Here is a 12,345-nt window from a genome sequence, read left to right on the forward strand (position 1 = left end):
GGCTGTTTGGTTACATAGATGGAGCATAAGGGTATGATGGGATTGCAGGAGTTCCATTAATTGTATTATACTGTACAATGTGTGTAATAGATTACAAGCCTGCCTATGAAAAAAATGAATATGACAAGGACTGTGGAATAACTGTTTTATTAGAACCATTTGAACAATACAGAAATCAATGAACAGATATTTAATACATTTTAGTATATTTAAAACTGTTTCTAATGACAAAAAACAACAATGCAAGTCTACAAGTTAAACAACCTAATATATGATGGTTAGACCTGACAAAATGCAATCTAGATGTATTGTTGGAAATCAATCAATCAATCAATCAGAAAGCCTCTCTATGTCAGGTGGAAGAAAGTAACAATATTTCAGCTTCCACAGCACACTTCTTCCCACCAAAAATCCTCTGCTTACAATGCCAGGTAAAAATGGAACACAACTCACCTGAATATTGTAGCCAATCCCGGAGAAATAGCAGTAGGGAAAACAAAGGACCAATGTGATTGAAAGATCAGTCTTTAAAAGTGTAAGTAAATTTGACAGTAAATTTTTATACTAGACAGTAAAATTGAAAGTGTTTTTCTGACATTCAAAGATAACTGGACATTAGTGTTGAGCGAATGTGCTCTGATAACGTGTTATAAGAGTACGTTCGCTCAACACTTCTGGACATATCTGTTTAAGTTCACTTAGACAGATGAAAAGCCACTCTAAGTTGGAGTTGGAGATCTTTATAGGTACTGTGCACATAGCCTTGTACGCTTTAAAGTTGTTAGTAAAATAGTATCTGTGCACTACAATTATTATATTGTTGATTTAATTTTAAAAGAGTTTATACTTAAAGGGGTTGTCCAGCCTTAGGCTAAAAGTCTGCAGTCACTCTATGTGACTGCAGACTTGTGAATCCTCACATTGCATGCACTGCGCAATTTGAGAATCCTCCGGTTTCAGCACCGGGCGGGTCACCGCAAGTATGTGATTTGCATACATGCAGTCACATGCTGACTAGATGGGCATTGCCTTGCTCAATTCCAGTGCATTTAGAGCGGCCGGATGCAGCGTAGTCGGAATGTGGCCAGAAGTATGCAAATCGCACACTTTGGGTCACATGACAGCCCACTACTGGCGCCGGTACCGGAGAATCCTCACAAAGGGCAGTGCGCGCGATGTGAGGATTTACAAGTCCACAGTCAAATTGTGGGACTGCAGACTCACAGATTAAGACCGGGCAACCCCTTTAACTGAAAATCAAATTTTCATATACCCATATCCAAACTGATTCTCAGTGATGTTTGAAGAGCTTGTCCAAAATTAGAAACTGAATGTTTTTTTTCCCCAGAAACAGTGTAACTCCTGTTCATGTTTTTTATTTAGTACTGCAGTTAATCCTCATTTACTTGAATATGAATTAGTTGCAACACTTGATACAGCTCATGGAAAAGAGTGGAGCTAGCTTTTCTTAGGATTCAGGGAAACCCCTTTAAATAAAGTATGAAAATGAATTATACTTATAATTATAGCCCTTATAGAGCGAATATCAAAACATTCCATATTATTTAATATAATATAACCTGTTATTATAAAATTTTAAGTTATAACTTATCAATCAATAACTTACAAAATATATAGGGAAACAATACATGAAAATTATATTTACTTTTTAACTAAATATTTTTTCAGCAGCTTTCATTTTCCTTCTTCTGTCTACTTTGGATACAGCAGCCCAGCCAATTTCCCTCATCCTTTTTATAGTTGAAGTTTTGAGGGCTGAGCCAGGGGACTTCAAATATACTTCAGTAAGAATCTAGTGACACAGACATAGAAACGTGGCTGATAAAATAGTGTGTGCATGAAACATACATACATGCATTGCTTGGCATAAATTATCACATCCCCTTTAAAAATTAAGATTTTAATCAATGTCTCACTGAACACAAGAACAATTTCCAACATTTTGCCAAGACTCCATTTCATTGAACATTTTTTAACCCATAACATGAAAGTAAGGTTAATAATATAACTTTCATTACAAAACTTCCAGTTTTATTCAAGTGAGCTGATGCAAAAATGAATACACCCCACATCAAAAACTACTATATCTAGTATTTTATTTGACTTCTATGATTTTTAAGGACAGCACCAAGTCGTCTAGGAATGTAATGAACAAGTTGATGAAATATTGCAACATCTCTTTTTCCATTCTTAAAGAATGATCTCTTTTAGAGCCTGGATGCTGGATGGAAAATGATGCTGAATTTGTCTCTTCATAATTCCTTGTAGGTTTTCGATTGGGGATGAGGAGACATACTTGGCAATTGAATCACTTTCACTCTGTTCTTCAGAAATGCAACTTGCCTGAGATACCGTATGTGTTTATTGTCATGTCTGAAAACCAGAGGGTATCATATTCTCTTTCAATATAAAGAAGTACAACTGTGAATTCACGATACCAACAATTAAATGTAGCTCCCTGACACCAGTAGTACTCATTAAGCCACACAAAAGGACACTGCCACCACCATTTTTCACTGTAGGCACCATGCATTTTTCTTTGAACTCCTCACCTTTGCAACACCATACAGTTTTGAAGCCATCAGTTCCAAAAAACATTTATTTTGGTCTCATCACTCCAGAGTATAGAGTCCAAGTAGTCTTTATATTTTCAGCATGGACCCTGGCAAATTTTAGACAGGCTTTTTTGTGCATGGGCTTTAGGAATGGCTTAATTCGTGGACAACTCCCATACATTCCATTCCTCTGCAGTGTTTACCATATTGTGTGACGGGAAACACTCACCCCAGTTTAGCTTTCTACTTTAGCGAACTGCAGTGAACTTCATGTTGATTTTTTTTAACTCATTTTATCATAAGATGCTCCTGTCTAGATGTTATCTTTCGTGGTCAGCTTGGCATCTCAACGAGATTGTTGCAGTTCCATCTTTCTTAACTTTTTGTATCACTCTTGCTACAGTATTCTGACTGATAAGTAAAGCTTTGCTGATATTGCAGCCTTCACCTTTCTTGTGTAAAGAAACTATTTTCTTTCTCAAGTCTTGTGACATTTCACTTTCATTTGGTGCCATTGCCGACAGCAGGAAATGGGAAGGTGTTTTCTTTATTAAGCAACACCCTTTTATAGTAAGTTGTCTGCTGAATAACTGTTTAATGAATAATTAGTTTACCTGTGGTTGAATTCTTGGTAATTAGAATTTTGTAGTCTAAACCTTATCTTTGCTCCTAAGACTTTCATTGTGGTGTACTCATTTTTGCAACATGTAATTGTATGAATTTGTTATGAAAATTACTTCTTTGGGTGTGCAAAATAACAAACCTTGTTTGCAATCAATGGCCCACATTTGATGGATTATTTTCTATGGTATATCGTAGAAAATGTTGATTCTGAAAGGAAACTAAAGGTTTTCTGACAAATCTGTTGGGATGTACTTGTTTATGCTGAGCACTTTATATTAAATGTTAGCCAGATTATTATTTTTGCATTAAAAGTTTGAATGATGGTGTGGTAGATTGGCTCACTTGGTTGCACATAGAGGTAGACACAAGAATACTGTCTCTTTAAATCTTCTGTGTTTTTTTAAGGGAACTGCATAAACCACGGCAACATTACAAAACAAACACGGCCTTCCCGGCCTAACAGAAAAACAAAACATAACGTATGGCACAGTCCTTGTTGCTATGGGTAACCGCCCACTTCAGGAACAAACAACCCAAGGTTTAGCTTTCCTTCACATGACAAAAACAGCTCCTGAGCTTGTGTCTCCAGACATGCCCCACACCAAATGCTCTAAAAGGCAGGGAATTTATGCTCTGACCTCCTCCCTCTCCACAGGTGTTTAATCACCCTAGGACTAAACATTGCTGTTTAACCCCTCATTACTTTGTGTGCTGGAACATTTTCCTAAGTTTATATTACAGGAGCTAAATCAAGCTCAGTGCTACATGTCTCCCCCCCCACCCCAGTACTTTGCCAGTGACTTTGTCAGAAGTGGGTTCACACAGGGCCATAGGAAGGAGTAGCCAAGGTATTCATTCTGTATATATGGTGTACGACAGAAATAGAGGGGAGCATAGTATCCTCCTATCTGTGTGTACAGTGTATGGATGGTATCCCAGCAGCTAGTCTTTGAACCCTCTGAAGCTGAGCTCAGGGACAACTGATAATTAGAAATAAAGCCTTCAGAGGGGAAAACTAAATATGTAAAAAGACTAAAAAATGTAAAAATCTAAGTCATATTATGGTGAAATATAATGTTATTATTTATGTACACAATTATACAAATACGACAGCTGATTCTGAAAAATCATTTAAACGACAGGTACACTTTAAATAAAATAATGAATACCTTTTTTGGATTTGTGGTGTGAGTATCAGGGGTTGAGTGAGACACAGGATATGGTGATTTCAGAATACTCTCGTTTCCACATATTCTCTAAAATAAAATAAGAATAAATAAAATTAAATACTTAAGATGTAAAGTGAATTACTTTGCATTTTATATTGGGCAGTATTTTAAACTGCTTAAATAGTACTGTGCTTTCCCTAACTAGGAAGGCCCATACACAAACGTGCCTGTGTACGGGGGAATTGGGAAGAATAGCTGTCAGCTGAACAAGTCTTCAGCTGATAACTATTTAAAGAGAACCTATTAGCTACATGGAAACTTCATAAGGGAAAAAGGAAAACAAATATAACCCTTTCTCAAATATAGATAATTAGAAAAAGTAAATAATTTCATTTGTAAGTTAGTAGTTACAATTCTGGCTTTTAAGGAGAAGGAGGCTGAAGCTGTCTAAGTAAATTGACAGCTTTGTGTGACTTCCTGCCTCAGAGCTGGGATATATTGCAGTATGAGGGGAGACTGCATATACGCACAGGGGAGATTTGTGCTCTCTCTTGTACTAGAAGAAACAGCTACAGAGGTAAAACCTATCACAGCTTCTACCCTATGTAGCTGCTGTGGGCACTGTGTGTATATGGTGACAGACTCAGATAAATAATCTAAAAGCACATATTTCCCCCATAGTAGATTAACCCTTTACAAGCAGCTATTTCCTGTTCTGGTAGATTAACATTTTTGAAGCAAACATATCCTTTCTTAAATTAACCTTTTAGAAGCAGCTGTATCTTACTCCTTTATGTGGCCAGCTTTACACAGGGACTAATTATTACATTGCTGATAAATAACAATATTCTGTATGAAGTAAAGTGTAGCATCCTGGTAGAGGGGAAAAAGTAAGAATTTCACTTTATTTGTGTTTTGTGAATTAATTTACCATGTTTGTATTTCGCTTTTAACAAATTTCTGAGAAAAATATATGAATTAATTCTCCTATTGTATTCCAAGAACCAGCAAGTTGACAAAACAGCGATATAGACACATTTTATAGATAATAAGAGGATCAGTGTGGCGGTTATAGCTAAAGAAAGCCAGACAGTGTGATGCTTATAGCTAATAAGGTAGGACATTGTGGAGATTATAGCTAATAAGGTTTGACAGTGCTGTTTACAGCTGATAAGGGTGGACAGTGTGGAGGTAGTATTTTAAAGGAGTAGACAGTGTAGAGGCCATGTACTATAAGAGGGACAGTGTGGGGGTTATAATTTATGCAGGGAGCACAGTGAGAGGCAACTATTTGTTCAGGGACACAGCATAGGTCAGATATTTTTAACCAGGAGCATTATGATAACACTATTACTTTTTACAAGTCGGGTGTCCTGTAGAAGAGCAAACAAGATGGAAGTCTGCAGAGACAAGCTGTGTATGTGAAATGTCAAAACTGCGTCTGGACAAGATGAAAAAGAAAAGAAGGAACTTTTCCAATCAGAGAAGATGTCACCTATAATATACCTGGTTGTAAACATTAATTTGTGATACTGCCTGCATCTTATCAGTACTGTGATTCCTCTATTGTCCACAGTCTGAAGTTGACTGTTAAAAATTTCCAGTATATCCTTAATTTTGTTAAAGACAGACTGGGAGTTGTAGGCTCATGCGATACAATTATACAACCCCTGGCAAAAATGATGGAATCACTGGGCTCGGAGGATGTTCATTCAGTTGTTTAATGTTGTTGAAAAAAAGCAGATCACAGACATGGCGCAAAACTAATGTCATTTCAAATGGCAACTTTAGGGCTTTAAGAAACACTAAAAGAAATCAAAATTAAAAATGTGGTACTCAGTAAGGGTAATTTTTTTTCAGACCAATAAAAGGGAAAAAATTATGGAATCACTCAATTCTGAGGAAAAAATTATGGAATCATGAAAAATAAACACACAAAAGAACACTCCAATACATCACTAGTATTTTGTTGCACCACCTCTGGCTTTAATAACAGCTTGCAGTCTCTGAGGCATGGACTTAATGAGTGGCAAACTGTACTCTTCATAAATCTGGCTCCAACTTTCTCTGATTGCTGTTGCCAGATCAGCTTTGCAGGTTGGAGCCTTGTCATGGACCATTTTCTTCAACTTCCACCAAAGATTTTCAATTGGATTGAGATCTGGACTATTTGCAGGCCATGACATTGACCTTGTGTGTCTTCTTTCAAGGAATGTTTTCACAGCTTTTGCTCTATGGCATCTTGAAAAATGATGTCATCATCCCCAAACATCCTTTCAATTGATGGGATAAGAAAACTGTCCAAAATATCAATGTAAACGTGGGCATTTATTGAAGATGTAATGACAGCAATCTCCCCAGTGCCTTTACCTGACATGCAGCCCCATATCATCAATGACTGTGGAAATTTGCATATTCTCTTCATGCAGTCATCTTTATAAATCTTATTGGAACGGCAGCAAACAAAATTTACAGCATCATCACCTTGCCCAATGCAGATTCGCAATTCATCACTGAATATCACTTTCATCCAGTCATCCACAGTCCACGATTGCTTTTCCTTAGCCCATTGTAACCTTGTTTCTTTCTGCTTAGGTGTTAATGATGGCTTATGTTTAGCTTTTCTGTATGTAAATCCCATTTCCTTTAGGCGGTTTCTTACAGTTCGGTCACAGAAATTGACTCCAGTTTCCTCCCATTCGTTCCTCATTTGTTTTGTTGTGCATTTCCTGTTTTGGAGACATTTTGCTTTAAGTTTCCGGTCTTGACGCTTTGATGTCTTCCTTGGTCTACCAGTATGTTTGCCTTTAACAACCTTCCCATGTTTGTATTTGGTCCAGATTTTAGACACAGCTGACTGTGAACAACCAACATCTTTTGCAACATTGCGTGATGATTTACCTTCTTTTAAGAGTTTGATAATCCTCTCCTTTGTTTCAATTGACATCTCTTGTGTTGGAGCCATGATTCATGTCAGTCCACTTGGTGCAACAGCTCTCCAAGGTGTGATCACTCCTTTTTAGATGCAGACTAACGAGCAGATCTAATTTGATACAGGTGTTAGTTGTGGAAATGAAAATTTACAGGGTGATTCCATAATTTTTTCCTCAGAATTGAGTGATTCCATAATTTTTTCCCTCTGCTTGGTTTGAAAAAAATTACCCTTACTGAGTACCACATTTTTAATCTTAATTTCTTTTACTGTTTCTTAAAGCCCTAAAGTTGCCATTTGAAATGACTTTAGTTTTGTGCCATGTCTGTGATCTGCTTTTTTTCAACAACATTAAACAACTGAATGAACATCCTCCGAGCCCGGTGATTCCATAATTTTTGCCAGGAGTTGTATATGGGAATGACCAAACATTGCATTTGATCGCTGTACTAAATGTGATGATATATTCATATACCAATTGTGCTTCTGGTGCTGTATCGCTGTACTAATGGTGGTTCTGATGATGTATTTCTGTTCTGTTGGTAGTTCTGGGGCTACATTCAGGTAAATATGATCCTGTTCACATGTAGCAATACATAACTTGTCAGAAAATGTGATTCATAGCTATGGTAATAAAATATAGTGTCATCTGACAAGTTAAAGAGGTTTTCCCATAAACAAAGTTAATTTTAACAACATTTTAATCAATGGTTCTTTGAATAATAATATGTTCCACAATTGGGTGTTTAAAAAAAATAGTTCCTGTGCTGAGATAATTTTATATACAGTACAGACCAAAAGTTTGGACACACTTTCTCATTTAAAGATTTTTCTGTATTTTCATGACTATGAAAATTGTACATTCACACTGAAGGCATCAAAACTATGAATTAACACATGTGGAATTATATACTTAACAAAAAAGTGTGAAACATCTGAAAATATGTCTTATATTCTAGGTTCTTCAAAGTAGCCACCTTTTGCTTTGATGACTGCTTTGCACACTCTTGGCATTCTCTTGATGAGCTTCAAGAGGTAGTCACTGGAAATGGTTTTCACTTCACAGGTGTGCCCTGTCAGGTTTAATAAGTGGGATTTCTTGCCTTATAAATGGAGTTGGGACCATCAGTTGTGTTGTGCAGAAGTCTGGTGGATACACAGCTGATAGTCCTACTGAATAGACTGTTAGCTGCTTTTTCTTGCCATAATGCAAATTCTAAGTAAAAAAAAATGAGTGGCCATCATTACTTTAAGAAATGAAGGTCAGTCAGTGCGAAAAATTTGGAAAACTTTGAAAGTGTCCCCAAGTGCAGTTGCAAAAACCATCAAGTGCTACAAAGAAACTGGCTCACATGAGGACCACCCCAGAAAAGGAAGACCAAGAGTCACCTCTGCTCCTGAGGATAAGTTTATCCGAGTCACCAGCCTCAGAAATCGCAGGTTAACAGCAGCTCAGATTAGAGACCAGGTCAATGCCACACAGAGTTCTAGCAGCAGACACATCTCTACAACAACTGTTAAGAGGAGACTTTGTGCAGCAGGCCTTCATGGTAAAATAGCTGCTAGGAAACCACTGCTAAGGACAGGAAACAAGCAGAAGAGACTTGTTTGGGCTAAAGAACACAAGGAATGGACATTAGACCAGTGGAAATCCGTGCTTTGGTCTGATGAGTCCAAATTTGAGATCTTTTGTTCCAACCACCATGTCTTTGTGCGACGCAGAAGAGGTGAACGGATGGACTCTACATGCCTGGCTCCCACCGTGAAGCATGGAGGAGGAGGTGTGATGGTGTGGGGGTGCTTTGCTGGTGACACTATTGGGGATTTATTCAAAATTGAAGGCATACTGAACCAGCATGGCTACCACAGCATCTTGCAGCGGCATGTTATTCCATCCGGCTTGCGTTTAGTTGGACCATCATTTATTTTTCAAGAGGACGATGATCCCAAACACACCTCCAGGCTGTGTAAGGGCTATTTGACCAAGAAGGAGAGTGATAGGGTGCTACGCCTCCACAGTCACCAGACCTGAACCCAATCGAGATGGTTTGGGGTGAGCTGGACCGCAGAGTGAAGGCAAAAGGGCCAACAAGTGCTAAGCATCTCTGGGAACTCCTTCAAGATTGTTGGAAGACCATTTCCGGTGACTACCTCTTGAAGCTCATCAAGAGAATGCCAAGAGTGTGCAAAGCAGTTATCAAAGCAAAAGGTGGCTACTTTGAAGAACCTAGAATATAAGACATATTTTCAGTTGTTTCACACTTTTTTGTTAAGTATATAATTCCACATGTGTTAATTCATAGTTTTGATGCCTTCAGTGTCAATGTACAATTTTCATAGCCATGAAAATACAGAAAAATCTTTAAATGAGAAGGTGTGTCCAAACTTTTGGTCTGTACTGTATGCTAACCTGCTACAGTGGGGAAAATAAGTATTTGATCCACTGCCGATTTTGCAAGTTTTTCCACTTACAAAGAATGGAGAGGTCTGTAATTTCACAGGTACCCTTCAACTGTGAGAGACAGAATCTTTAAAAAAAATCCAGAAAATCACATTGTATGATTTTTACAGAATTAATTTGCATTTTGAAAATTGGGAGGAAAATGGGGTGTGTGTCTTATGGTCCAAACGTTATGGATACTTGCGGTGATGGTGGAGCGGGGTGCCCTCCCTCCTTCAGGAACAAGGTGGCGGCGGCAGCAGCAGCGGTGAGGCAGAGCGGCTGGGGCCGGTGTCGGGCTGTCAGTGGTGTCGGGTGGTGAAGCAGAGTGGCCTGTGCGACTTTCAAGTGTTTGCGGCCATTTTCCTGTAGATCACAGCTTTAGGAAGATGGCGGCTACCGGAAACCTGCACACGCCGCTTTGCCTCAAAGCCCAAAGCCGCTCACAGTCTGGCACAAGCCCAAGACCTGCACAGGCCCCAGCACAAGCTGCACAGGCCCCAGCATAGGCAGCCCAGGCCCCCCAGCTCTGCACATGCCCCAGCACAGGTGCACAGGCCCCCAAGCCCTGCACAGGCCCCCGGCCCAGGAACCAGCCAGACTAAGGGCCCTGCACAGGAACCAGCCAGGCTAAGGGCCCCGGCCTTGAACAGTCCCCCAGCCCTGCACAGGAACCCGGCCACACCCTGGCCCGACACAGGAACCAGCCAGGCTAAGGGCCGCGGCCAGGCACAGACCCCGACACAGGCCCCGGCCCCCAGCCCGGCACAGGCCCCCAGCCTGGCACAGGAACCAGCCAGGCTAAGGGCCCCGACACAGGTCCCAGCCAGGCTAAGTGCCCCAGCTAGGCACAGGCCCCACAGCATCTCACCTCTTCTGATGCAGCTGCCAGGTTCCTAAGTAAGGGAACCTGCGATCCACCGCAACTCCCGCTGCTGGAGCTCCGACTTCCTGAAGGACCCTGCCTCCAGTGACCCTCACTCCACCGCCCCCCAGGTAAGATACCGTACCTATTCAGACTATAAGATGGACCACCATCTTATAAACAATTTTTTTTTCTATTTTCCACCCCAAAATTTGGGATGCGTCTTACGGTCCGGTGCGTCTTATAATGCGAAAAATACGGTAAGTATTTCATACAATAGAAAAACAAAACATAATATTTGGTACAGAAACCTTTGTAATTACAGAGGTCAAACGTTTCCTGTAGTTCTTGACCAAGTTTGCACACACTGCAGCAGGGATTTTGGCCCACTCCTCCATACAGATCTTCTCCAGATCTTTAAGGTTTTGGGGCTGTTGCAGGGCAACATTGAGTTCCTGCTCCCTTCAAAGATTTTCTATTGGGTTCAGATCTGGAGACGGGCTAGGCCACTCCAGGACCTTGAAATGCTTCTTACGGAGCCACTCCTTAGTTGTCCTGGCTATGTGTTTCGGTTCATTGTCATGCTGAAAGACCCAGCCACGACCCATCTTCAATGCTCTTAATGAGGGAAGGAGGTTGTTGGCCAAAATCTCACAATACATGACCCCATCTATCCTCCCTTCAATACAGTCCAGTCGTCCTGTCCCCTTTGCAGAAAAGCACCGCCAAGTAAGATGTTTTGTTTTCCCCACCATGCTTGATGGTTGGGATGGTGTTCTTGAGGTTGTACTCATTCTTCTTCCTCCAAACACAGCGAGTAGAGTTGATACCAAAAAGTTCTATTTTGGTCTCATCTGACCACATTACCTTCTCCCATGCCTCCTCTGGATTATCCAGATGGTTATTGGCAGATTTCAAATGGGCCTGGATATGTGCTTGCGTGAGGAAGGAGACCTTGCTTGAAGGACTTTAATCCATGACGATGTAGTGTGTTACTAAAGATAATGTTTGAGACTATGGTCCAAGGTCTCTTCAGCTCATTGACTAGGCCCTTCCATGTAGTTCTGGGCTGATTCCTGACCTTTTTCAGAATCATCCTTACCCCATGAGGCGAGATCTTGCATGGAGCTCCAACCGAAGAAGATTGACAGTCATCTTTTGTTTCTTCCATCTTCTAATAATTGTGTCAACAGTTGTTGCCTTCTCACCAAGCTGCTTGTCTATTGATCTGTAGCCCATCCCAGCCTTGTGCAGGTCTATAATTCTGTCCCTGGTGTCCTTAGACAGCTCTTTGGACTAGTGGCAATGGTGGGGAGGTTGGAGTGTGAGGGCTTCTTAAAGAAAAACTAACAGGTCTGTAAGAGTCAGAATTCTTGCTGGTTGGTAGGTGATCAAATACTTATTTCATGCAATAAAGTGCAATTTAATGATTTAAAAATCATACAATGTCATTTTCTGTTTTTTATTTTTAGATTCTGTCTCTCACAGTTGAAGTGTACCTACGATAAAAATTACAGACCTTTCCATTCTTTATAGGTGGGAAAACTTGCAAAATCGGCAGTGTATCAAACACCTATTTTTCCCACTGTATCTACAGTGTAATGGCTGTGTCTAACTGTGCAGGAACATGGTCTAATCATACCACATCTCCTGGGCAGGGGAGGAAGCAAAACAAATTTCGCAATTTTCAAACTTTTTTAAACCAGATAGTTACACCACATAAAATAGTTAATAAATAA

General features: G+C 40.0%; 1 protein-coding gene across 7 annotated transcripts in view; it reads right to left on the reverse strand.

Moving 5' to 3' along the window:
* Positions 1-216: 216 nt before the first annotated feature.
* Positions 217-12,345, reverse strand: part of SYCP1 (synaptonemal complex protein 1) — a 204,450-nt gene continuing 192,321 nt past the window's right edge. For 6 of the 7 annotated variants that reach the window (XM_073667123.1, XM_073667122.1, XM_073667117.1 and 3 more), the window contains 2 exons: positions 4,370-4,456; positions 1,640-1,813 (listed from right to left, as the gene is read on the reverse strand). In XM_073667123.1, coding sequence (XP_073523224.1) covers positions 1,670-1,813; positions 4,370-4,456 — 231 coding nt within the window. In that variant the 3' untranslated portion in view covers positions 1,640-1,669. Of the gene's footprint in view, positions 454-1,639; positions 1,814-4,369; positions 4,457-12,345 lie in introns of those variants that run through there. The other variant, XM_073667118.1, reaches the window with a different exon arrangement.

The sequence above is a fragment of the Phyllobates terribilis genome, unplaced genomic scaffold (assembly GCF_046119375.1).
Source record: "Phyllobates terribilis strain yellow unplaced genomic scaffold, ASM4611937v1 Scaffold_2__4_contigs__length_985480577, whole genome shotgun sequence".
In the NCBI taxonomy this organism is placed as follows: domain Eukaryota; kingdom Metazoa; phylum Chordata; class Amphibia; order Anura; family Dendrobatidae; genus Phyllobates; species Phyllobates terribilis.